This window comes from Bombina bombina, chromosome 8 (genome assembly GCF_027579735.1).
Source record: "Bombina bombina isolate aBomBom1 chromosome 8, aBomBom1.pri, whole genome shotgun sequence".
Lineage (NCBI taxonomy): Eukaryota > Metazoa > Chordata > Amphibia > Anura > Bombinatoridae > Bombina > Bombina bombina.
The window spans coordinates 177,284,869-177,312,093 of NC_069506.1; the positions used below are offsets into that span (position 1 = coordinate 177,284,869).

The following is a 27,225-nucleotide window of genomic DNA, read 5'->3' on the forward strand; positions in this document are numbered from 1 at the left end:
TGCCAATCTAAATTTATTTGGGGAAATAAAAAAACTTGTATTTCATTATGCAGGTTGATGCAAAAAAGAATGCAGCAGGCTTGGCACTACCTAATGCAAGATTGTATAATATTACTACACAAGTTAAAACCGCGCTTGATTGGATTTCTGATTCAAATAATTTTGTTTCTATTGAGTTAAACAGTTTTTGTATTGGCCCCTTTTCTTTAAAGGCTATTTTATATTGTTCAATTAAAAATATTCCTCATAAGATTCAATTGTTAATCTCTATTAAAAATGTAGTGGTAGCCTGGCAAAAGTGCTGCAGGATCCTGAAAGTGGTTCCCTATTTTTCAAAATGTTTACCTATAAGAGGTAATCCAGAATTTATGCCTGGAACGCAGTATAAAGTCTTTAAAAAATGAGAAAAGAATGGTCTGGAATTTGTATTTCAGCTAATTTCGGATAGTCAGCATTTATTCCCTCCTGATATTCTTTTTCAACAATTCAATTTATCTAGGAATAATTTATTTACGTATTTTCAGCTTTGCCATTTCATTTTAAGTCGGAATCTTGTAACGGACATGTTAACTAAATGTATTCATAAATTTAGAATTGGGGATACCTCAATATCACGTTTCTATGATCTTATGCTTGCTAAACAAAGTATATTGTTGTTAGATAATATATGTAAGGTCTGGGCGAGCTCTTTTCCGGCTATAAATCCAGATATGATCAGTAGTGATGTCCCGAACTGTTCGCCGGAGAACAGTTCCCGGCAAACATAGCTTGTTCGATCCACCCCCTTTTCGTCATCATTGAGTAAACTTTGACCCTGTATCTCACAGTCTGCAGACACATTACAGCCAATCAGCAGCAGACACTCCCTCACAGACCCTCCCAGCTTATGTGCAGCAGCCATTTTAGAATCATTGTGATCCTGCATTCTTAGTGAGAGGAGTGTTATTGCTGCTGCTGATTGTATAGGGAAATTGATAGCTAGGCTAGTGTATTCAGTCTCCACTACAGTCCTGAAGGACTCATCTTATCTCTGCTGTAAGGACAGCACCCCAAAAAGCCCTTTTTAGGGCTAGAACTTCAGCCCAAAAAGCCCTTTTTAGGGCTAGAACTTCAGTCATTTTTGTTTTGCATTTGCCTGCCTGCCAGCCTGTGTGTGAGGCTCACAGCATATACTGTGCCTACTTGCTCACTGCCACCACTCATATCTGGTGTAACATTATTGTAAATTTAAAAAAAAAAACTTTTACATTAGTTTGCTAGTGTAATCTAATTTCATTTCCCATCAGGCCTGTGAGCCAGTCCCACAGCATATACTGTGATTAATTGCTCTGTGCCACCACTCATATCTGGTGGTGTAACATTAGTGTAAATAAAAAAATAAAAAAAATTTACATTAGTTTGGTAGTGTAATCTAATTTCATTTTCCATCAGGTCTGTGTCTCTCAGGCCCACAGCATATACTGTGATTAATTGCTCTGTGCCACCACTCATATCTGGTGTAACATTATTGTAAATTAAATAAAAAAAAAAAAAGTTTTACATCAGTTTTCAAGTGTAATCTAATTTCATTTTCCATCAGGCCTATGTGTCAGGCCCACAGCATATATTGTGCCTAATTGCTCTGTTTTCCACCACTTATATCTGGTGTAACATTAGTGTAAATTAAAAAAAAAAAAACTTTTACATCATTCTGCTAGTGTAATCTAATTTCAGTTGCCAGGCCAGCCTGCCACTGCCAGCCTGTGTGCCAGGCTCACAGCATATACTGTGCCTACTTGCTCAGTGCCACCAGTCATATCTGGTGTAACAGTAGTGTAAAATTTAAAAAAAAAAAACTTTTACATCAGTCTGCTAGTGTTATTTAATTTTAGTTGCCAGGCCAGCCTGCCACTAGTGCCAGCCTGTGTGTCAGGCTCCCAGCATATACTGTGCCTACTTCCATCCTCAGTGCCACCACTCATATATGTTGTAACATTAGTGTATTTTTTAAAAAAAACAAAAAACTTTTACATCAGTCTGCTAGTGTTATTTAATTTTAGTTGCCAGGCCAGCCTGCCACTAGTGCCAGCCTATGTGTCCGGCTCCCAGCACAGCATATACTGTGCCTACTTCCATCCTCAGTGCCACCACTCATATCTGTTGTAACATTAGTGTAATTTAAAAAAAAAAAAAAACGTTTACATCAGTCTGCTAGTGTTATTTAATTTTATTTGCCAGGCCAGCCTGCCACTAGTGCCAGCCTGTGTGTCAGGCTCCCAGCATATACTGTGCCTACTTCCATCCTCAGTGCCACCACTCATATCTGTTGTAACATTAGTGTAACTTTTTTTAAAAAAAACTTTTACATCAGTCTGCTAGTGTTATTTAATTTCAGTTGCCAGGCCAGCCTGCCACTAGTGACAGCCTGTGTTTCAGGCTCCCAGCATATACTGTGCCTACTTCCATCCTCAGTGCCACCACTCATATCTGTTTTAACATTAGTGTAACTTTTTAAAAAAATTTTTTTTTACATCAGTCTGCTAGTGTTATTTAATTTTAGTTGCCAGGCCAGCCTGCCACTAGTGCCAGCCTGTGTGTTTGGCTCCCAGCATATACTGTGCCTACGTCCATCCTCAGTGCCACCACTCATATCTGTTGTAACATTAGTGTAAATTTTTATAAAAAAAACTTTTACATCAGTCTGCTAGTGTTATTTAATTTTAGTTGCCAGGCCAGCCTGCCACTAGTGCCAGCCTGTGTGTTCGGCTCCCAGCATATACTGTGCCTACTTCCATCCTCAGTGCCACCACTCATATCTGTTGTAACATTAGTGTAAATTTTTATAAAAAAAACTTTTACATCAGTCTGCTAGTGTTATTTAATTTTAGTTGCCAGGCCAGCCTGCCACTAGTGCCAGCCTGTGTGTCTGGCTCCCAGCATATACTGTGCCTACTTCCATCCTCAGTGCCACCACTCATATCTGTTGTAACATTAGTGTAAATTTAAAAAACAAAAAATGTTTACATCAGTCTGCTAGTGTTATTTAATTTTAGTTGCCAGACCAGCCTGCCACTAGTGCCAGCCTGTGTGTCTGGCTCCCAGCATATACTGTGCCTACTTCCATCCTCAGTGCCACCACTCATATCTGTTGTAACATTAGTGTAATTTTTTTTAAAAGCTTTTACATCAGTCTGCTAGTGTTATTTAATTTTAGTTGCCAGGCCTGCCTGCCACTAGTGCCAGCCTGTGTGTCAGGCTCCCAGCATATACTGTGCCTACTTCCATCCTCAGTGCCACCACTCATATATGTTGTAACATTAGTGTAAATTTTTTTAAAGAAAAAAACTTTTACATCAGTCTGCTAGTGTTATTTAATTTTAGTTGCCAGGCCAGCCTGCCACTAGTGCCAGCCTGTGTGTCAGGCTCCCAGCATATACTGTGCCTACTTCCATCCTCAGTGCCACCACTCATATCTGTTGTAACATTAGTGTAACTTTTTTTTAAAAAAACTTTTACATCAGTCTGCTAGTGTTATTTAATTTCAGTTGCCAGGCCAGCCTGCCACTAGTGACAGCCTGTGTTTCAGGCTCCCAGCATATACTGTGCCTACTTCCATCCTCAGTGCCACCACTCATATCTGTTTTAACATTAGTGTAACTTTTTAAAAAAAAATTTGTTTACATCAGTCTGCTAGTGTTATTTAATTTTAGTTGCCAGACCAGCCTGCCACTAGTGCCAGCCTGTGTGTCTGGCTCCCAGCATATACTGTGCCTACTTCCATCCTCAGTGCCACCACTCATATCTGTTGTAACATTAGTGTAATTTTTTTTAAAAGCTTTTACATCAGTCTGCTAGTGTTATTTAATTTTAGTTGCCAGGCCAGCCTGCCACTAGTGCCAGCCTGTGTGTCAGGCTCCCAGCATATACTGTGCCTACTTCCATCCTCAGTGCCACCACTCATATCTGGTGTAACATTATTGTAAATTAAATTAAAAAAAAAAAGTTTTACATCAGTTTTAAAGTGTAATCTAATTTCATTTTCCATCAGGCCTATGTGTCAGGCCCACAGCATATATTGTGCCTAATTGCTCTGTTTTCCACCACTTATATCTGGTGTAACATTAGTGTAAATTTAAAAAAAAAAACTTTTACATCATTCTGCTAGTGTAATCTAATTTCAGTTGCCAGGCCAGCCTGCCACTGCCAGCCTGTGTGCCAGGCTCACAGCATATACTGTGCCTACTTGCTCAGTGCCACCAGTCATATCTGGTGTAACAGTAGTGTAAATTTAAAAAAAAACAAACTTTTACATCAGTCTGCTAGTGTTATTTAATTTTAGTTGCCAGGCCAGCCTGCCACTAGTGCCAGCCTGTGTGTCAGGCTCCCAGCATATACTGTGCCTACTTCCATCCTCAGTGCCACCACTCATATATGTTGTAACATTAGTGTAAATTTTTTTAAAGAAAAAAACTTTTACATCAGTCTGCTAGTGTTATTTAATTTTAGTTGCCAGGCCAGCCTGCCACTAGTGCCAGCCTATGTGTCCGGCTCCCAGCACAGCATATACTGTGCCTACTTCCATCCTCAGTGCCACCACTCATATCTGTTGTAACATTAGTGTAATTTAAAAAAAAAAAAAACGCTTACATCAGTCTGCTAGTGTTATTTAATTTTATTTGCCAGGCCAGCCTGCCACTAGTGCCAGCCTGTGTGTCAGGCTCCCAGCATATACTGTGCCTACTTCCATCCTCAGTGCCACCACTCATATCTGTTGTAACATTAGTGTAACTTTTTTTTAAAAAAACTTTTACATCAGTCTGCTAGTGTTATTTAATTTCAGTTGCCAGGCCAGCCTGCAACTAGTGACAGCCTGTGTTTCAGGCTCCCAGCATATACTGTGCCTACTTCCATCCTCAGTGCCACCACTCATATCTGTTTTAACATTAGTGTAACTTTTTAAAAAAAAAATTTTTTACATCAGTCTGCTAGTGTTATTTAATTTTAGTTGCCAGGCCAGCCTGCCACTAGTGCCAGCCTGTGTGTTTGGCTCCCAGCATATACTGTGCCTACGTCCATCCTCAGTGCCACCACTCATATCTGTTGTAACATTAGTGTAAATTTTTATAAAAAAAACTTTTACATCAGTCTGCTAGTGTTATTTAATTTTAGTTGCCAGGCCAGCCTGCCACTAGTGCCAGCCTGTGTGTTCGGCTCCCAGCATATACTGTGCCTACTTCCATCCTCAGTGCCACCACTCATATCTGTTGTAACATTAGTGTAAATTTTTATAAAAAAAACTTTTACATCAGTCTGCTAGTGTTATTTAATTTTAGTTGCCAGGCCAGCCTGCCACTAGTGCCAGCCTGTGTGTCTGGCTCCCAGCATATACTGTGCCTACTTCCATCCTCAGTGCCACCACTCATATCTGTTGTAACATTAGTGTAAATTTAAAAAACAAAAAATGTTTACATCAGTCTGCTAGTGTTATTTAATTTTAGTTGCCAGACCAGCCTGCCACTAGTGCCAGCCTGTGTGTCTGGCTCCCAGCATATACTGTGCCTACTTCCATCCTCAGTGCCACCACTCATATCTGTTGTAACATTAGTGTAATTTTTTTTAAAAGCTTTTACATCAGTCTGCTAGTGTTATTTAATTTTAGTTGCCAGGCCTGCCTGCCACTAGTGCCAGCCTGTGTGTCAGGCTCCCAGCATATACTGTGCCTACTTCCATCCTCAGTGCCACCACTCATATATGTTGTAACATTAGTGTAAATTTTTTTAAAGAAAAAAACTTTTACATCAGTCTGCTAGTGTTATTTAATTTTAGTTGCCAGGCCAGCCTGCCACTAGTGCCAGCCTGTGTGTCAGGCTCCCAGCATATACTGTGCCTACTTCCATCCTCAGTGCCACCACTCATATCTGTTGTAACATTAGTGTAACTTTTTTTTAAAAAAACTTTTACATCAGTCTGCTAGTGTTATTTAATTTCAGTTGCCAGGCCAGCCTGCCACTAGTGACAGCCTGTGTTTCAGGCTCCCAGCATATACTGTGCCTACTTCCATCCTCAGTGCCACCACTCATATCTGTTTTAACATTAGTGTAACTTTTTAAAAAAAAAAATTTTTACATCAGTCTGCTAGTGTTATTTAATTTTAGTTGCCAGGCCAGCCTGCCACTAGTGCCAGCCTGTGTGTTTGGCTCCCAGCATATACTGTGCCTACGTCCATCCTCAGTGCCACCACTCATATCTGTTGTAACATTAGTGTAAATTTTTATAAAAAAAACTTTTACATCAGTCTGCTAGTGTTATTTAATTTTAGTTGCCAGGCCAGCCTGCCACTAGTGCCAGCCTGTGTGTCTGGCTCCCAGCATATACTGTGCCTACTTCCATCCTCAGTGCCACCACTCATATCTGTTGTAACATTAGTGTAAATTTAAAAAACAAAAAATGTTTACATCAGTCTGCTAGTGTTATTTAATTTTAGTTGCCAGACCAGCCTGCCACTAGTGCCAGCCTGTGTGTCTGGCTCCCAGCATATACTGTGCCTACTTCCATCCTCAGTGCCACCACTCATATCTGTTGTAACATTAGTGTAATTTTTTTTAAAAGCTTTTACATCAGTCTGCTAGTGTTATTTAATTTTAGTTGCCAGGCCAGCCTGCCACTAGTGCCAGCCTGTGTGTCAGGCTCCCAGCATATACTGTGCCTACTTCCATCCTCAGTGCCACCACTCATATATGTTGTAACATTAGTGTAAATTTTTTTAAAGAAAAAAACTTTTACATCAGTCTGCTAGTGTTATTTAATTTTAGTTGCCAGGCCAGCCTGCCACTAGTGCCAGCCTGTGTGTCAGGCTCCCAGCATATACTGTGCCTACTTCCATCCTCAGTGCCACCACTCATATCTGTTGTAACATTAGTGTAAATTTTTTAAAAAAAAACTTTTACATCAGTCTGCTAGTGTTATTTAATTTTAGTTGCCAGGCCAGCCTGCCACTAGTGCCAGCCTGTGTGTCCGGCTCCCAGCACAGCATATACTGTGCCTACTTCCATCCTCAGTGCCACCACTCATATCTATGGTAACATTAGTCTAATTTTTTTTTAACAAAAACGTTTACATCAGTCTGCTAGTGTCATTTAATTTTAGTTGCCAGGCCAGTCTGCCACTAGTGCCAGCCTGTGTTTCAGGCTCCCAGCATATACTGTGCCTACTTCCATCCTCAGTGCCACCACTCATAACTGTTGTAACATTAGTGTAATTTTTTTATAAAAAAACTTTTACATCAGTCTGCTAGTGTTATTTAATTTTAGTTGCCAGGCCAGCCTGCCACTAGTGCCAGCCTGTGTGTCCGGCTCCCAGCACAGCATATACTGTGCCTACTTCCATCCTCAGTGCCACCACTCATATCTATGGTAACATTAGTGTAATTTTTTTTTTAACAAAAACGTTTACATCAGTCTGCTAGTGTCATTTAATTTTAGTTGCCAGGCCAGCCTGCCACTAGTGCCAGCCTGTGTTTCAGGCTCCCAGCATATACTGTGCCTACTTCCATCCTCAGTGCCACCACTCATAACTGTTGTAACATTAGTGTAAATTTTTTATAAAAAAACTTTTACATCAGTCTGCTAGTGTTATTTAATTTTAGTTGCCAGGCCAGCCTGCCACTAGTGCCAGCCTGTGTGTCTGGCTCCCAGCATATACTGTGCCTACTTCCATCCTCAGTGCCACCACTCATATCTGTTGTAACATTAGTGTAAATTTAAAAAAAAAAATGTTTACCTCAGTCTGCTAGTGTTATTTAATTTTAGTTGCCAGGCCAGCCTGCCACTAATGCCAGCCTGTGTGTCAGGCTCCCAGCATATACTGTGCCTACTTCCATCCTCAGTGCCACCACTCATATCTGTTGTAACATTAGTGTAAATTTTTTTAAAAGCTTTTACATCAGTCTGCTAGTGTTATTTAATTTTATTTGCCAGGCCAGCCTGTGTGTCAGGCTCCCAGCATATACTGTGCCTACTTCCATCCTCAGTGCCACCACTCATATCTGTTGTAACATTAGTGTAAATTATTTAAATAAAAACTTTTTCTTCAGTCTGCTAGTGTTATTTAATTTTAGTTGCCAGGCCAGCCTGCCACTAGTGCCAGCCTGTGTGTCAGGATCCCAGCATATACTGTGCCTACTTCCATCCTCAGTGCCACCACTCATATCTGTTGTAACATTAGTGTAAATTTTTTTTACATTTTTTTTTACATCAGTCTGCTAGTGTTATTTAATTTTAGTTGCCAGGCCAGCCTGCCACTAGTGCCAGCCTGTGTGTCAGGCTCGCAGCATATACTGTGCCTACTTCCATCCTCAGTGCCACCACTGATATCTGTTGTAACATTAGTGTAAATTTTTGAAAAAAAACTTTTACATCAGTCTGCTAGTGTTATTTACTTGCAGTTGACTGCCTGCCTGACAGCGTGTGTGCCAGGCCCACTTTACAACTAGTGCCACCAATCATATTTGTTATAACAGTAGTGTAAATATAAAAAAAAAACTTTTTTGAATGTGAAACATCAGTCTGTTAGTGTAATCTAATTGAAGTTGCCTGCCTGCCAGTGTGTGTGCCAGGCCCACCTGCCAAGTTAGTGGCACCACTCATATTTGTTGTAATAGTAGTGTAAATATTTAAAATAAATAACTTTTTTGACTGTGAAACATCAGTCTGCTAGTGTAATCTAATTGCAGTTGCCTGCCTGCCAGCGTGTGTGCCAGGCCCGCTTGGACAGTGCCACCAATCATATTTGTTATCACAGTATTGTAAATATTTAAAAAAAAAACTTTTTGGACTGTGAAACATCAGTCTGCTAGTGTAATCTTATTGCATTTGCTTGCCTGCCAGCGTGTGTGCCAGGCCCACTTGCCAAGTTAGTGGAACCACTCATATTTGTTGTAACAGTAGTTTAAATATTTAAAAAAAACATTTTTGACTGTGAAACATAAGTCTGATTTTTTGTGTCAGGCTCACAGCGTATACTGTGCCTACTTGTCCAGTGCCACCACTCATATCTTGTTTAAAAAATAAACTTTTTGGATTGTGAAACATCAGCCTGCTTTTTTGTTTCAGACTCACAGCGTATACTGTGCCCAGTTGCCCAGTGGCACCACTTATATTTTGTTTAATAGTAGTGTAAGTCTACATTTAAAAAAACAAATGACAGGCAGAGGCAGGCCACCCCGCAGGTGCCGTCGTGGTCGTGGTGCTGTGATTCCCTTTGACCCTACAATAATGCACAGTGTTCAGAGGCCACGTGCCATGAATGCGAAAAGTTCTGAGGAGGACCTAGTTGAATGGCTAGCACAGGACACCCAATCTTCCACAGCTTCTGCTCCTAACCTTGAAGCACCATCCACCTCCAGCTTAGCTTCGGGCACCTCTCAAGTGACCAGTGCCACTCGCCCGCCTGCCACCACCACCAAACACTAGCACCACAGCCGCTTCACTTGATCTGTCAGAGGAGTTATTGACACATCAGTTGGAAGAAATGAGTGATGCACAACCATCATTGACAGAGGATGTAGATAACAGTGATATGTCTCAGTCAGGCAGCATTACAGACATGGATGTACGGTGTGATGATGATGGTGATGTTGTACCCACTGCTGCTTCCTTTGATTATTAGTCAGATACAAGTGAAGCGGTTGATGATGATGCGTCCGTGGATGTCACGTGGGTGCCTGCTAGAAGAGAAGAAGAAGAGGGGGAAAGTTCAGATGGGGAGACAGAGAGGAGGAGGAGGAGACGAGTTGGAAGCAGGGGGAGGTCATCGCAAGGAGCTAGTGGCACAGTCAGACAGCATGCATAAGCACCCGGGGTCAGCCACACAGCACGCAAATCAACCCATGCTTTTGCCACCACCAGAATGCTGTCATTGCAGAGCTCAGCAGTCTGGCATTTTTTTTGTGTGTCTGCCTCTGACAACAGCAATGCCATTTGCAACCTGTGCCAAAAGAAACTGAGTCGTGGGAAGTCCAACACCCACCTAGGTACAACTGCTTTGCGAAGGCACATGGTCTCACAACACAAACGCCGATGGGATGAATACATGAGTAGAAGCAGCACCCAAACTCAAAGCCGCCATCCTCCTCCTGCTCCAGCATCTTCAGCCAAGTCAACCACTTATGTCCTCCTTGCCCCCTCTCAACCATCCGCCACTCAGTCTCTCTTACGTAGCAGTTCCTGGTCATCTGCCCACAGTCAGGTGTCTGTCAAGGACATGTTTGAGCGTAAGAAGCCAATTTCCCAAAGTCACCCCCTTGCCCGGCATCTGACAGCTTGCTTGTCTGAACTCTTAGCCCGCCAGCTTTTACCATACAAGCTGGTGGAGTCTGAGGCTTTCAAAAAATTTGTATCTATTGGGACACCGCAGTGGAAGGTACCTGGCCGAAATTTCTTTTCACAAAAGGCAATCCCAAACCTGTACTCGATTGTGCGAAAGGAAGTAATGGCATGTCTGGCACACAGCGTTGGGGCAAGGGTCCATCTGACCACTGATAGCTGGTCTGCAAAGCATGGTCAGGGCAGGTATATCACCTACACTGCGCATTGGGTAAACCTGCTAACGGCTGACAAGCATGGTATGTGTGACTCTGTAGAGGAGTTGGTAACACCGCAACGACTTGCAGGCAGGCCTGCTGCTAACTCCTCTACTCCTCCTATTCCATCCTCTTCCATAACCTCTTCCTCGGCTGAGTCCTGTTCTGCTGCTGCGTCTTGCTCCACATCAACGACACCCCCCAGCTCCCCAGGTACTATTCAACATCCCGGATACTGCAGTGTCATGCCGTCTTGGGGTTGACTTGCCTGAAAGCAGAGAGTCACACCGCACCTGCACTCCTGTCCACCCTGAACGCACAGGGGGATCAGTGGCTGACTCCGCACCAACTGGAGATCGGCAAGGTTGTTTCTGACAATGGAAGTAATTTGGTGGCGGCATTGAAATTGGGCAAGTTGACACATGTGCCGTGCATGGCACATGTGTGTAATCTGATTGTACAATGCTTTGTGCATAAATACCCAGGCTTACAGGACGTCCTGAAGCAGGCCAGGAAGGTGTGTGGCCATTTCAGGCGTTCCTACATGGCCATGGCGCACTTGTCCGATATCCAGCGTTGAAACAACCTGCCAGTGAGGCGCTTGATTTGCGACAGCCCGACACGTTGGAATTCAACACTCCTAATGTTCGACCGCCTGCTACAACAAGAAAAAGCTGTTAACGAGTATTTGTATGACCGGGGTGCTAGGACAGCCTCTGGGGATTTTTTTGCCAAATTACTGGATGCTCATGCGCAATGCCTGTAGGCTCATGCGTCCTTTTGAGGAGGTGACAAACCTTGTCAGTCGCACCGAAGGCACCATCAGCGACATCATACCATTTGTTTTCTTCCTGGAGCATGCCCTGCAAAGAGTGCTGGATCAGGCCATAGATGAGCGTGAAGAGGAAGAGTTGTGGTCTCCATCACCACCAGAAACAGCCTTTTCAGAATCGCTTGCTGGAACAGCGGCAATGCAGGAAGAGGATTGTGAGGAAGAGGAGTCAGAGGAGGAATGTGGCTTTGAGGAGGAGGAGGAAGACCAAGCACAAAAGGCATCCCAGGGTGCTCGTTGTTGTCACCTATCTGGTACCCGTGGTGTTGTACGTGTCTGGGGGGAAGAAGATACCTTCAGTGACATCAGTGAGGACGAGGAACGGGACATGATTAGCTCGGCATTCAACCTTGTGCAAATGGGGTCTTTCATGCTGTCGTGCCTGTTGAGGGACCCTCGTATAAAAAAGCTGAAGGAGAACGACCTGTACTGGGTGTCCACGCTACTAGACCCCCGGTATAAGCATAAAGTGACTGAAATGTTACAAAATTCCTGCAAGTCGGAAAGGATGGAGCAGTTCAAAAATAAATTAAAAACTATGCTTTACACAGCGTATAAGGGTGATGTCACAGCACATTGGGAATCTAACAGGGGAAGAGATGAAAGTAATACTCCTCCTCCCACGACCATGCCGGCAAGGACAGGATGCTTTCCAGACGTGTTGTTGATGGAGGACATGCGGACCTTTTTAACTCCTATGCATCACCACAGCCCTTTGGGATCCTGCCTCAGAGAAAGACTCAACCGACAGGTAGCAGACTACCTCGCATTAACTGTGGATCTCGACACTCTGTGGAGCGATGGACCCCTTGACTACTGGGTGTGCAGGCTTCACCTGTGGCCTGAGCTATCCCAATTTGCAATCGAACTTCTGGCCTGCCCCGCTTCAAGTGTCCTGTCAGAAAGGACTTTCAGTGCAGCAGGAGGTTTTGTCACTGAGAAGAGAAGTCGCCTAGGTCAAAAAAGTCTTGATTATCTCACCTTTATTAAAATGAATGAGGGATGGATCCCGAAGGGACTGACATTGGGTGATACATTTGAGTAAAAAAGGCCTGATGAGATGAGCTGCCTTGGGCTACAAATGGTACACACGCTGCTGTATTTTATCTTAGAAAACAGGATGACTTGCGTGACTTATCCACCAACAACTAGTGTTCAAGCCGCAATGTTTTATGGCACTTTCTAACTGTTTTTCAAACATCAATTTTTCTGGCCGCTGCTACAGCAGCGGCTGCAACAATACATACCCAATACAAAACCCAAACAAAAAAACGGCACATAACAGTGATTAAACTGTTAAGAATAGTACTCATTAACACACCACTCATATCTGGTGGTACAGTAGATTGCAAACGCAGTGCCCCAAATTTCAAGTAGGAGGACCGACCAAGCATCTTTTTCCATCTCCCGGTTCCTAAAAATTATCTCTGGGTTCCTAAAAACGATGCCATACCTGTACTCGATTGTGCAAAAGGAAGTGATGGCATATGGGGTCTTTCATGCTGTCATGCCTGTTTGGGGTCGGGGACTCTCATATAAAAAGGCTGAAGGAGAACGACCTGTACTGGGTGTCCAAGCATCTTTTTCCATCTCCCGGTTCCTAAAAATTATCTCCGGGTTCCTAAAATCAATGCCATACCTGTACTCTATTGTGCAAAAGGATGGCATATGTGGTATTTCATGCTGTTGTGCCTGTTGAGGGTCGGGGACCCTCGTATAAAAAGGCTGAAGGAGAACGACCTGTACTGGGTGTCCAAGCATCTTTTTCCATCTCCCAGTTCCTAAAAATTATCTCCGGGTTCCTAAAATCGATGCCATACCTGTACTCTATTGTGCAAAAGGATGGCATATGTGGTATTTCATGCTGTTGTGCCTGTTGAGGGTCGGGGACCCTCGTATAAAAAGGCTGAAGGAGAACGACCTGTACTGGGTGTCCAAGCATCTTTTTCCATCTCCCGGTTCCTAAAAATTATCTCCGGGTTCCTAAAATCGATGCCATACCTGTACTCTATTGTGCAAAAGGATGGCATATGTGGTATTTCATGCTGTTGTGCCTGTTCAGGGTCGGGGACCCAAGTATAAAAAAAGGCTGAAGGAGAACGGCCTGTACTGGGTGTCCAAACATCTTTTTCTATCTCCCGGATGTAGCGGTACTCCACTAGGGGGTCTCCCTTCCTCTGTCCAAACCCAGGGGTGGCCACCGGATAGTGGGACCAGAGATATAGTTGCTGAGACCGGGGTCAAGCCAGCAGATGTATCTCCCCCAGCTGGGCTGGTCTCAGTGGACTCCCAGTCAGGTAGCGTCCTCTCTGCCCTGCAGCTCTTTCTTGGCAGGTATCGTCCCCTCTGCCTGTCTGCTTCTAGGCAAGAATAAATCCCCCTGCCAGGCTGCTTCTTGGAAGGAATAGATCCCTCTGCCTCCAAATAGTGGGACCAGGGCTATCGTTGCTGAGACCTGGGTCAAGCCAGCGGCTGTATTTCCCCCAGCTGGGCTGGTCTCAGTGGGCTCCCAGGCAGCTAGCGTCCACTCTGCCTGTCTGCTTCTAGGCAGGAATAGATCCCTCTGCCTCACTGCACACTTCCAGCAGGTAGCGTGCCCTCTGGTTTCTTATAGGCAGGAATCGATCCCTCTGCCTTGCTTCTTCTTTCAGGCAGGCCAGCTCTTTGCATACCGGCCCACAGATTCTGTAACAGACCTCTCTTGCAGGGAGAGTTGCAGCAAGAATGCAGGGTCAGAACCTCTGCAACTGGTATACCTGAAAGAATCATACAGCACAAAAAGGCAATCCCGGACCCCAACCTGTACTCAATTGTGCAAAAGGAAGTAACCTTACCATGGGTCCCATGCCACATGTTTTATTGTTATACTTTGTCAGGGTAATCATGCAGGCTATATAGACCTCCCCCGATAGGGGGAGTAACAGGGATTAAAGTGCTAAGAATAGTACTACTTAACACAACCTAGTTACCATGGGTCCCAGACCGCATGTTTTGTTGTTATACTTTGTCAGGGTAATCATGCAGGCCATATAGACCTCCCCCGATAGGGTGAGTAACAGGTATTAAACTGCTAAAAACAGTACTACTTAACACAACCTAGTTACCATGGGTCGCAGACCGCATGTTTTATTATTATACTTTGTCAGGGTAATTATATATCTATCAAATCTATCTATTTATCTTCTATAGATTCTATCTAACTATTAATCTATGTATATCTATCTATCAAATATATCTCGTGGCCGGACTGTTTTGAGACAGCCACTTGTGTTTAGGCCAAAATTGAAGTAGGAGGACAGACCAATCATCTTCTTCCATCTCCCTGTTCCAAAAATGCAGGCCATATAGACCTCCCCCGATAGGAGGAGGAACAGGTAGTAAACTGATAAGAATAGTACTACTTAACACACCACGGGTCCCAGACCGCATGTCTTATTGTTATACTCTGTCAGGGAAATTATATATCTATCAAATCTATCTATTTATCTATCGAATCTATCTAACTATCAATCGTATCTATCAAATATATATTGCATCTATTGATCTATGTAATTCGTATCTATCACATGTATATTGCATCTATTGATCTGTGTAATTCGTATCTATCAAATGTATATTGCATCTATTGATCTATGTAATTTGTATCTATCATATGTATATTGCATCTATTGATCTATGTAATCTATGTATCTATCTATCAAATCTATCTATCTCGTGGTTGTGCAAATGGACTGTTTGCGGTTGTTTGCGGTGTGTTATACGGGGAGTTTTGTCTGTCACTCTGAAGCGGGCATAACCCTTACACTACCTGATCAATACAACATCATACCTGATGTTTTAAAGCACGTTATTCCAAACAATTTAGGAATGTTAGGTGATTTTGGCCCTTTATGGGTTAAAACCAGACTCTGCATCAACTATGTACTTTTCCGTGGAAATTTTGCCATGGATCACCCTCCGGCATGCCACAGTCCAGGTGTTAGTCCCCTTGAAACAACTTTTCCATCACTATTGTGGCCAGAAAGAGTCCTTGTGGGTTTTAAAGTTCGCTTGCCTATTGAAGTCAATGGCGGTTTGCGCGGTTCGTCGGTTCGCGAACAGTAGCAGAAGTTCGAGTCCGCCGTTCGCGAACCGAAATTTTTAGGTTCGCGACATCACTAATGATCAGTCAGAGTTTACTTTTAATAAATAAATGTGTGGTTGCCACAAACTGGAAATAATCCCATTTTAAGCTTATTAACAAATTTCCCCATCCAGGATGGCACGGTTTTATGCTACACAAACATTTGTATGTCCACAGTGTTTTTCCTCTAATGCCAATTTAGTGCATATGTTCTGGTTTTGCCCTAAATTTTTTCAATTTTGGTTGAAAATCCAATACTGGGTTAATCAGTTATTTAATTTATCCATAAAATTTTCCATAGATGAAGTGATTTTCCTAAAAATGTATAATTATACAGGTCCCCAATTTTTATACTCTTTTATAACTATTATACTTACAGCTAGACACCTCATAATTAAGAATTGGAAGACTGCCAGGACCCCTTCTTTTTGTCCCCATTTGCCTGCCCCCCTTTCCCTTTTTGTTTTCCCTTTTTTTTTTGTTGTGTGTGTCTCAAAACTTCTCTGGCATATTAAATAATGGTATTCTTCCTATTTAGTATACAATGGCACAGGTATTTATTTATCATTTTGATTTTCTTTGTTTTGATATTTTTTATAAGCTGTTAAATTCATCCAATGTGCACATCTCCTTATTTACTAGCATTTAGAGCTAGCAGCATATCTTTTTTGTTCTGTATCTAGTCTTGAAGATTCAATGCACTACATGTGAAAGTATATAAATTTTTGTTTAAAATTGTTAATATGATGCTATTTATATCATTTCGTGATTTGTCTAAATAATGCTGTATTGTTGATTTGATGGTGTACACTATTGAGCAAATAAAAAAAAGATAATAAAAAAAATATAAAAACAATAAATTTATGATTATCATCACTAGCATAACTTATAGCAGCCACAATCAGCAGTCTGTATTCTTAACAGATTATCAACACTCACACATCCTGTATCTTTGGAATAAATTAATACAATTGTTCAGTCACTGTATTATATAACATCTTAGCAAAAACAAAATATGTATTCAAATGTTTCAATGTTATCATAATGTTATCATAATGTTATAATTTGTTCTACTGACACTCATAGCAAAAAGCATTCACCCTCTCAATAACATAAGCCAGGAGCAACATAGATTTTATAAAGGTGTGCTCGCTAAATGCCTGATGATAGGCTTAACGGATTTTGGCTCTCCTCCAATAGTAAAGGAGAACGTAATTTATGTAAACAAGTGGGTGTTGTGTAAATAATACAAATCTTAATGCCCACAATTGCTCGCACATTATTACATTGTACAATATAGATCCAACTAAAATTCTCAGTAATACACAGCCAATGCATGTATACTGCAATCTAAGTAAGCCCAGATTGTGGCACAATTTAGTAACAGGATATACGGCACCACATGATTGTGACTGACATGTCTAATATAATGTAACCACATCATCAACCTATCAAAGATTAGAGGTAGGTACTTACTCTACTATAAGTCGGCCTCTCTTGCTGCCCCGCTTACCCCTCTGAGGAAGCATATGTGAAACACAACCACGTCAGGGGATTTCTCTGTGTTTTTTTAAAAAGCTCACCTATTATTAACAGGTATTTGTAGAACGCCAACAGAGTCTTTAGGGAGCACTTGAAGCTGTTAAAACTAGGGGAGAGTCTTGTGGAGCGAGGCAGGGAGTTCCACAGGATGCGGGCCAGTCTGGAGACGTCCTGTAAATGGGAATGTGAGGAAGTAACAAGAGAGGAGGAGAGTAGGAGATCATGAGCAGAGTGAAGGGGATGGGAGGGAGAGTATCTGGAGACAAGGTCTGAAGTGTAGTGGGGAGCAGTGCAGTTGAGGGCTTTATATGTCAGCGTGAGGATTTTGTGTTTAATCCTGGAGGCAAGAGGAAGCCAGTGAAGGGATTGGCAGAGAGGTGCAGCAGATGAAGAGCAATGTGTAAGGAAGATGAGCCTGGCAGAGACATTCATTATGGATTATATAGGAGCTAGGCAGCAGCTAGGTAGACCAGAGAGGATGGAGTTGCAGTAGTCGAGACGGAAAAGGATGAGAGAGTGGATTAAAATCTTAGTTATGTCTTGTGTAATGAAATATCTAATTTTAGAGATGTTTTTATTGAAGTGGAGATTTTGGAAGAAGGGGGGAAAATAAGGAGTTCAGTTTTGGATAAGTTTAGCTTAAGGTAGTGAGAGGACATCCAAGATGAGATATGAGGAAGACAGTTAGTAACACGGGTTAGTAAGGAAGGAGGTAGGTCTGGTGCAGAGAGGTAGATGTTGGTGTCATCAGCATACAAATGATATGGAAACCTGTGGGACTTTATTAAGGAACCTAATGATGACGTATAGATTGAAAAGAGAAGGGGACCAAGGACAGAACCTTGAGGTACCCCAGCAGGAAGTGGTAACGGGGCAGAAAATGCTCCAGAGATAGGAAGAGAACCACAAGAGAGCTGTATTGCAGATGCCAAAGGATTGGAGGGTTTGGAGCAAAAGAGTTTGGTCAACAGTGTCAAAGGCTGCAGACAGATCAAGGAGGATAAGCTGAGCGAAGTGGCCTTTGGATTTGGCTGTAAGTAGGTCATTGGTAACCTTGACAATTCCTGTCTCTGTGGAGTGATGGGGATGAAATCCAGATTGCAGTGGGTCAAGAAGAGAGTATAGTGCAAGGAAATGGGATAGACATGCATATACTAGCTTTTCAAGGAGCTTTAAGGCAAGAGGGAGTAGGGAAATAGGACGGTAGTTGGATGGGGAGGTTGGATCGAAGGAAGGTTTTTTGAGGATAGGTGTGACCATTGCATGTTTTAGAGATGAGGGAAATATACCAGTGCTGAGGGAGAGGTTAAAAAAGTGTGTGAGTTTTGGGGTGGGGGTAGAAGAGAGGGAGGGTAGTAGCTGTGAGGGGATAGGGTCGAGGGGACAGGTAGTGAGGTGGGAGGACAGTATAAGGGCAGAAACTTCTTCCTCGGTAAGAGGGGCAAAAGAGCTAAACTTTTGGGTTAGAGGAAAGAGTAGAGATGAGATTATAGAAGTATTGTTGCTTATAAAGGTTAAGGGCAGAATAGTAGGAGTTCAGGATTAACTTTTAGTGAAGAAAGTCAGCTGAACTCCGAGATTTTCTCCACTGTCGGTCAGCAGTACGGAAACATCTGCATAGGTACCGTGTCAGAGAAGTATGCCAAGGCTGAGAGTGTGGTTTCTGAGCTATGGTAGGAGGGGCCAGGGAGTCAATGACCGATGTAAGGGTGGAGTTATAGTGGCAGATAAATTGGTCAGGGCAGGAAAAGGTGGTGATGGAAGAGAGGAGAGGTTCGAGAGAGCTAGCGAGCTGTTGCTGGTCTAATGACTTAGTGCTTCTGTGAAGTTTGGTGTAAGGGGTAGAGGAAGGGGGGGTTGTAGGGAGGGAAGTGATGTTGCAAGTTAGGAGATGATGGTCAGAAAGAGGAAAAGGGGAATTTGATAACTGAAAATCAGATCAAGGTAGTGACCATCTTTGTGAGTGGGAGAGTCAGTCCATTGTGACAGGCCGAAAGAGGAAGTGAGTTGCAGAAGTTGTTTTGCAGAGGAGGCAGTGGGATTGTCAAGAGGGATATTGAAGTCACCAAGGGTGAGGTCAGATGTGTCTGAGGAAAGGAAATAAGGAAGCCAGTCAGCAAAGTGATCTGGGGAGCCAGGGGGGCGGTATATTACTGCAACATGTATAGAGAGGGGAGAAAATAAACAAATCATGTGTACCTTAAATGAAAAAATGTGAGGGAAGAGAAGGGCTGTATTTGTTGAAAGGTGCAACGAGAGGAAAGTAAAATAACAACACCACCTCCTTGTCTATTGCCAGACCTGTTGTTGATATATAAGATAAAAAGTGAGTTGTGATAGTGCTAATTTAAGCTAAGTACTCTCCATTAGGGAGTGTTGCAGCAACTTTACCGGTATCGTAGCAATACCTTAGCATGCTTCAGAATCCTAACATAGCTTAAACAAGCCCATAGTAAGGCTATTATTGCCATATAAACGTTATAAAGTTCTGCTGTTGTGCTACAATTCACTGAGCCTCCTTATACTTGCTATACCTAAAAAACTACGAATTTTCTTTGCTGTAATAGTGTTTAATTATTGCTTAGTACTCTCCAGTGGGGAGGGAAGTATTAACTTTACCAGTATCGTAGGAATACATTAGCAAACCTCAGAAGCCTGATACAGCTTAAAACAAGCCTATAGCCAGGCTATCAATATTATTTGTTAAAAGAACTCTGTTGTTTTGCCTCAATTCATTGAGCACCATTCTACTAGTTTAACCAAAATTACTAATCTCTCCTGTCACTATATAACTGACTCAATATACAATATTAGAATAACACTAACATATGTGTGTGAGCAGCATGATACTGCCACTATTTGCTGCCTTTTACTAAGTTTAAAATAAAAGTTATATTTTAACTTACTACAATTTCTGATAATTGCAATTAGTGCAAAAAAAGCATTCTTTTTTGGATACACTCACAACTGTGTGAGATTTGTCCTTATTTGAATAATATAGTATAGTATGGTATAGTAAAGTTTTATTTTATAGTATGGTATTGTATAGTATATAGTATAATAATTTAGTTTAGTATAGCATAGTAAAATATAGTTTTGTATAGTATTATGTGGTGTATGGTATAGTATGGTAAAGTATAGTATAGTATGGTATGGTAAAGTATAGTATAATATGGTATAGTATAGTATTATATGGTATAGTATAGTAGTAAGGTATAGTATAGTATGTTATGATATAGTATAGTGTAGTATGGTATGGTATAGTATAGTATAGTATGGCAAAGTATAGTATGGTATGGTATATTATAGTATGGTATGGTATAGTATGGTGGTATAGTATATAATAGTTACATATGTTTATTGCAAACTCTAAATACATGCCAGTGTTTATGTATAATCTTTGAAATGTTATCACTAAGAGGGCTATACTGTGTGACAAATATAATTTTCTCTATCTTGTCCCTCATCTTCCTTATTTCTATGGGGAAGTTATAATATAATAATGGGGAATAATTAATGACATAGACAGAAAGAAGTATGAAATTTAAAAAGGGATATTGTCAAAAGTTAAGATAGAATTGTATTGAGTAAGATAATGTAGGAGGTAATAATTGATAACAAATGCATATAGATTAACAACGTATCAATTTAGGATAAAATGTTTTAATTTGTATGAAGTTGTAATGAATTTGATATCCACTAGACTGGTGCTGTATTACCAATTTTCAGTGACTAGTGAGGCGAAAATGAAAGTTTGAAAGAAAGTGTTTTGTATGTGAACAAGTTATGTATGAATAAGGGGGTTTGCCGAAACATGGCAATGTTAAAGATGGATTAACTTGTGAGGAGCTGTGGACTACACATTATTGCATTGCATTATATAAGGATGAAAGCAGAGTCCCTGGTTTACACGGGCATCAGACTCTCAGTATACTGCTGTATTTACTTTGCTATTTGTCTTGTTTGTATGTGTATGATTAGAATAAAATAAAATATAACAGTTACTTACCTGTGACTTCGATTGTAAGATTCTCACTGATTAGAGAAGTTCTATACGGTAAACTTACATAACAGCAGTAATTTCCAGCATCTTCATACTTTATATTTTGTATATTAAATTCAGCCACAGATGAAGCAATTGTTTTGGATTGTACTATCTGTGTATTTGTGTGGCAGTCTCTGGACAAAGTGAATGTCACATGTGATAAAAGAGAATTACAAGATAAAGTCAGGTTTCCTCCTCTGTATATCACTTGGCTGGGACGGGCTGTAAGTGATGTTGCAAGATAACCTGATAATCGAGAAAAAGAGTCATATTTATAAATGTCATGTTATTTTGTACACTATGCTGCTTTATATTGCTGACTGTATAGTGTTATACAGGTGCTCCTATTCTCCTGCCCTTCTGCCTCCTCTTGTGCAGCCACAAGGATTCACTAAATTCCCATTTGAATGAGATATCAGTTCTCAACTATCAAATGCAAAGAGCAGCAGATTTATATCACTAGTTCTCATAGACACCAGTTGCTTTTTTACCCATTTGTGTACAGTGATGTCCCCACTATCATGTACACATTACAAACATATTTCTAATGAAGAATTCGTTATAAATCTCTTTTTCTGACTGTCTGTACTGGGGGCCAGGTTTGGATGAGGTTGCATTTAAAGCAGTGTGAGTGGATTGCAGACCGGCATCATGTCATTAGCCAATCAACAGATCAATAAAATCTAGAGCCCTTTTTGATTGAAGTTGCTCATAGACCGCAGCCTAATATGTCTAGTTTAGATACTTTAAAACTAATTTTCAGTGTGCTGACATACTTTTTTTTCTTTTTTTTTTTTTAAATGTTTTTTTTTTTATTGAGGTTGTTATAAACATACAGGGTATATAACATGTTTTTTTCACAAATATAGATGAAATACTAAATATTGGCATCCACATAGTGTTTTAATAAGCTGAAAATACAAGTTATAGTACAGATGATTTCTTCTAAAGCATACTTAGGAGAATCGCAGAAACTAGAGTCAAAGTGGTTGTATCCAATTAATATATAGGGCATATTTATCAAAGTGCGAGCAGACATGATACGATGTAGTGTATCATGTCCACTGCATATCAATAAATGCTGACAGCATAAGCTGTCAGCATTTATCATTGCACAAGCAGTTCACCAGAACTGCTTGTGCAATACTGCCTCCTGCAGATTTGCGGCCAATCAGCCGCTAGCAAGGGGTGTCAATCAATCCGATTGTATTCGATCGGGTTGATTTCTGTCCGCCGCCTCAGAGGAGGTGGACAAGTTATGGAGCAGCGGTCTATTGATAATTCGGCCCCATAGTGTACATCTAAACATCTTTTGTTTATACAAATTGCCCAAATGGGCGCCATAAATGAATATGAAAGAACCTACGGGGTGAGAACCTCATTTTAATTTGTGGATTAGGAAAGGGTTAATCAATTACCTCTGGTTAAACGTACATTTAAAAATTTGGAGATATAGGACATAAGTAGGATATATTTTCCTTAGTTTACTAAGTAAACTATAGGGGGGGGGGCGGAATGGAGCCAACAGTAATGTAAAAGGCTTGTTGCTCATTATACGTAATTAAATATCTTAAAGGTATATACAACCTATATTGTGGGGTCAACAAATAAAGAGAGGTAGAGTGCACATGTCTGTGTCACAGCTGTAAAGGATATACAATAAAAAGTTACCCATAGCATATAGGGAGTGGTTATCTGGGGGGGAGGGGAGGGTTAGCTGAAAAGTGCTATGTAAGCTATATTTCCTATATAGACTATTAACTGGAGAATCTTATAGAAAACAAACATTTGGAGTTTGGTAAATGTTACTATTGGGGATTTTCAAACTAGTGAGATCTATAATAGCAAGCATATTAAACCTCAAAACTAAAGCCATAGTACATGTAAAATTAAATGTCTGGTATAGACATATGAAGATGCAGTATTAATTCCTAAATTAAAACAGCTTAGGTCCACTCTTGCAGTTCCGACCGCAGACAGCTCCACCGGAACCAAAATGTAGGATAAAAAATGAGCTAATACCTAGCTGGAAAAATCTACTTTCCCTCTTATCACAGTAAACATATACATTACGTATCAAGTTAACATATAGGTTATAACATACCCAAAATGATTACAAATGGGTGCAGCTAACAGGAATATAATATGCATAACAACTATCGGCTAGATTTAGAGTTTTGCGGCCAAAGGGATGCGTTAGCTACGCATCTTTTTTTTCTAGCGCAGCTTCTAAACAACGCTGGTATTTAGAGTTCTCTGAAGGGCTGCGTTAGGCTCCAAAAAGGGAGCGTTAAGCAAATTTACCGCCACTTCAACTCTCAATACCAGCGTTGCTTACGGACACGGCTAGCTTGATAAACGTGCTCGTGTACGATTCCCCCATAGGAAACAATGGGGCAGTTTGAGCTGAAAAAAACCTAACACCTGCAAAAAAGCAGCGTTAAGCTCCTAACGCAGCCCCATTGTTTCCTATGGGGAAATAGTTTCTAAGTCTGCACCTAACACTCTAACATGAATCCCGAGTCTAAACACCCCTAACCTTACACTTATTAACCCCTAATCTGCCGCCCCCGCTATCGCTGACACCTACATTATATTATTAACCCCTAATCTGCCGCTCCGTACACCGCCGCAACCTACATTATAGCTATGTACCCCTAATCTGCTGCCCCTAACATCGCTGACACCTACATTATATTTATTAACCCCTAATCTGCCCCCCCAACGTCGCCGCTACCTTACCTACACTTATTAACCCCTAATCTGCCGACCGGACCTCGCTGCCACTATAATAAATGTATTAACCCCTAAACCGCCGCACTCCCGCCTAAAAAACCCTATAATAAATAGTATTAACCCCTAATCTGCCGACCGGACCTTGCCACTACTATAATAAAGTTATTAACCCCTAAAGCTAAATCTAACCCTAACCCTAACACCCCCCTAAGTTAAATATAATTTAAATCTGACGCTTGGGACTTCCGGTGGGGGCGGAGCTGTTGGACACGCTGTGGCTGCACAGCTCGGGTGCTCTGGTGAACAGGAGCAAGAAAAATCTCCCCCAGCATTTACCCGCCTGCGTGACCCAGAATCGCTGGGGTCCGGTGCAGGCTAACAGGCGGCGTCTATGCCTATGCAGAGGAAGTTCCGGTACTGGCGGTAAAGCCCGGCGGTGGATACCGCAATCACCTCAGAGGAGCCTTACAGAGCGGAAAAGAGGGGCGTCAAAGTCGGGTAAGCTGGATTTTTACCCGTGAAGCGGTCGGACTCACGGTTTGGAATAGCCGCTTGTAGGAGGGGGCAGTTTGTCTGTTGAGAGATCGGCGGACAGCACTCCCTCCTCGCGGTGAAGAGTGTATCACCTGGTTGATTGAAAGGTGAGGAGACGCCGACCTACCCCTCTGCGGTTCTTCTTAGGCGGACTGCCAAAAAGTTTAACAGTAGCTGGTAAGACATACCGAGCCTACGGGCATATATTCCCCCTACACTGCTGTATCTTACGCTTGGGTGGTTGAGACCTGCATTTAAGCTGAGGCACTTTACTTTTGTCAAAGGGTTTTTTTTTTTACCTGAAGTGAGACAATGATAAGAGGCCCTCATTGATTATCTATATTGCATTTGCTACCCTAGGCCTATTCCTACCTGAGTCGTTGGGTGATATCTGGGGGAAGTGCTTTACAACAATGGATATGGGGTATTCTGGTACCTGATACTACAGCATGATGGAGTTGGTTATATCTATCACTGTCCTTACTAACGCATGAAAGTGAATCCTGAGATATAAGGAGAAACAGCATTCTACTTGACATTTGCTTTGGTTATGCTAACTTTATTTTACTAGTTCTCGTCTGAGTCATTTGGAGTCATTTGGAGGCCTTTTTGTACAGCGTACTGGTTGCAGGACTCTGGTATCATCTGACCCTCTGTTCCCCACTTTATTTGTTCTATGGATTGTTTGTTTATTGCAGACCAAGAGTAAGAAGAAGAAAGAGGAGTGGAGAGGCTGGAGAGGAGAGGGAGAGGAGGAGAAAAAAAAAAAAAAAGATTTAATGTTTATCATGGGACTGCTTAATGTTGACCAATGTAAATGGATGTTTGCTTGTCTTTTTTTTTCTCCAATATAGATTTTCTTAGGGGTCTTTACTGCCCTCCTTGTCTAGGTTAGTGTCTAGCTTGAGAGATAATATATTACTCTGTCAAAAATATTTTGGTAAAAATTTCTTTTGAGAAAGGGGTTTACTCTATACTAATATTTATCTGTATACCATAATTATTTAATTACACAGGTGCTCCCCTCCTATAATAATAATTGCTAAAGCCAACAGGCCCTAATATCACTGTTAACCTATTTTCTACACATAGTTTAAAAAGCTACACAAAAAAAAAAACAAAAAAAAAAAAACACCTTCACAGCTGAAATTGTATTTTTTCTTTTTTGCCCATTATTATGGCTCCCACTTTAAGAGATACTAATCCTCCCTGGATTTGAACACTCAGAAATTACACAGAGTTTGATTTTTTCTTTCTGTTTCTCTCTCTCTTGGATTTATTGCACGTGTTATTCTTTTTTCTTTTTTTTTTCTTTTTTTTCTCTCGCTGCATTTGCAGCTCTGTAAATATTGTTTGTAATCACAGGGTATATGGAAAGATTTGTTATACATACGAAACAGAGTTCCCCCATAATGCCACCAAAAGGTAAGGACAGAAAGGTTAGGAGTGCAGACACCTCATTGGACCCCTCTGTGGAGGGGGGTATGGCTCATTTAGACACAGGTAATCTAGTGTTGCAATTAACCAACATATTCACTCCGCAGTTTGATATTATCAAGAAAGAGCTTAGCATTATATCTACAGACATTGTTTCATTGTCAAATGAGGTTAAGCAATTTGCCTCAAGGATAGAGGAGGCAGAAAATAGGATCTCTGACTTGGAGGACCAGGTTAATAGTCAAGATAAAATTGTACAAGACCATGAAGCTAAAATTTCAAGTTTACAATTCCGTCTGGAGGATCTGGAGGATCGCTCCAGGCGGAATAACATTAGAATTATCGGTCTCCCCGAATCCCCCGAGTATGAGGACCTTATTAAAGTTACCTCCTTATTACTCCCTAAGGCATTAGGTTTCCCGGAACAACAACTCCCTCTGGCAGTTGAAAGAGCCCATAGAGTTGGATATAGTAGAACAAGTACATCTATGGGTATATCAGGATAAGGTAGACTTATTAAAAGCATATAGAAAGATAGGGGAATTTGTATTTGAAGGAAACAAGCTGTTGATGTTTCAAGATTTCTCAATAGAAACATCCACCAAAAGGAAACAAATGATTCCGTTATGCACCAAGATTATTGATAAAGGGTTTAAAGCTTGGGTGGTATACCCCGCAAAGATTGTAATGGAAGAGAATGGTGTTAGGCGAGTCTTCAATAATCCCCAAGAGGCCCTCGAGTTTATCAGTACCCTATAGTATCTTAGGAGAATTAATTCTTACCAGAATGAAAATTTGTTTTGAACAAGATCGATGTGTTACTTGACTGATTATACTGTTTTAGTTATATCTTGCTTGGATACACTGTTTATCAATATTTTTAAAAGTGGAAAAAAACTTTTTTGGGAACTGAATGTTTTTTATTTTAAGTTTAACCACCTTTTAGGCTTAAGTGTGTTGGTTCAGGATGGCAGATATTCCTTTTCCTTTTTTTTTTTTTTTTTTTTTTCTCTCCTTCTTCTTTTCTCTCTTCTCTCCCCTCCTCCCGCCCTTGGTTATACGACCAGCCTAAAATGCCACGGAACATTGTCTTATGTTGAGGATTGATGGCATCCAAGATTAATATACTTTCTTGGAATGTGGGGGGCATCACGTCTCCTAGAAAACGTAAGTTAATTATCAAATATCTTGCTAAATTTAATCCTGATCTTGTGATGCTACAGGAAACACACCTTAGTATGGTTGAAGCAGCTAAACTGAAATGTAAATGGGTAGGTGAATGCGTAGCAGCGTCAGGTGTTAAAAGAAAATCAGGAGTAGCAATATTGTTACACAAAAATTTAGTTTATAATATTATAAAAACGGAGGCTGATCCAGAGGGAAGATTTTTGATTCTGCATATCCAGATTAATAACTGT

The 27,225-nt window shown here is 41.2% G+C and overlaps 1 protein-coding gene across 1 annotated transcript in view; it reads right to left on the minus strand.

Annotated features, from left to right (window-relative positions):
• The window catches only part of LOC128638649 (uncharacterized), a 426,945-nt gene that overhangs the window by 119,031 nt on the left and 280,689 nt on the right, over positions 1 to 27,225 (minus strand). Inside the window, exon 3 of the mRNA XM_053690744.1 lies at positions 21,065 to 21,346. Within this exon, the coding sequence (XP_053546719.1) occupies positions 21,065 to 21,346 (282 nt within the window). The remainder of the gene's footprint in view (positions 1 to 21,064; positions 21,347 to 27,225) is intronic.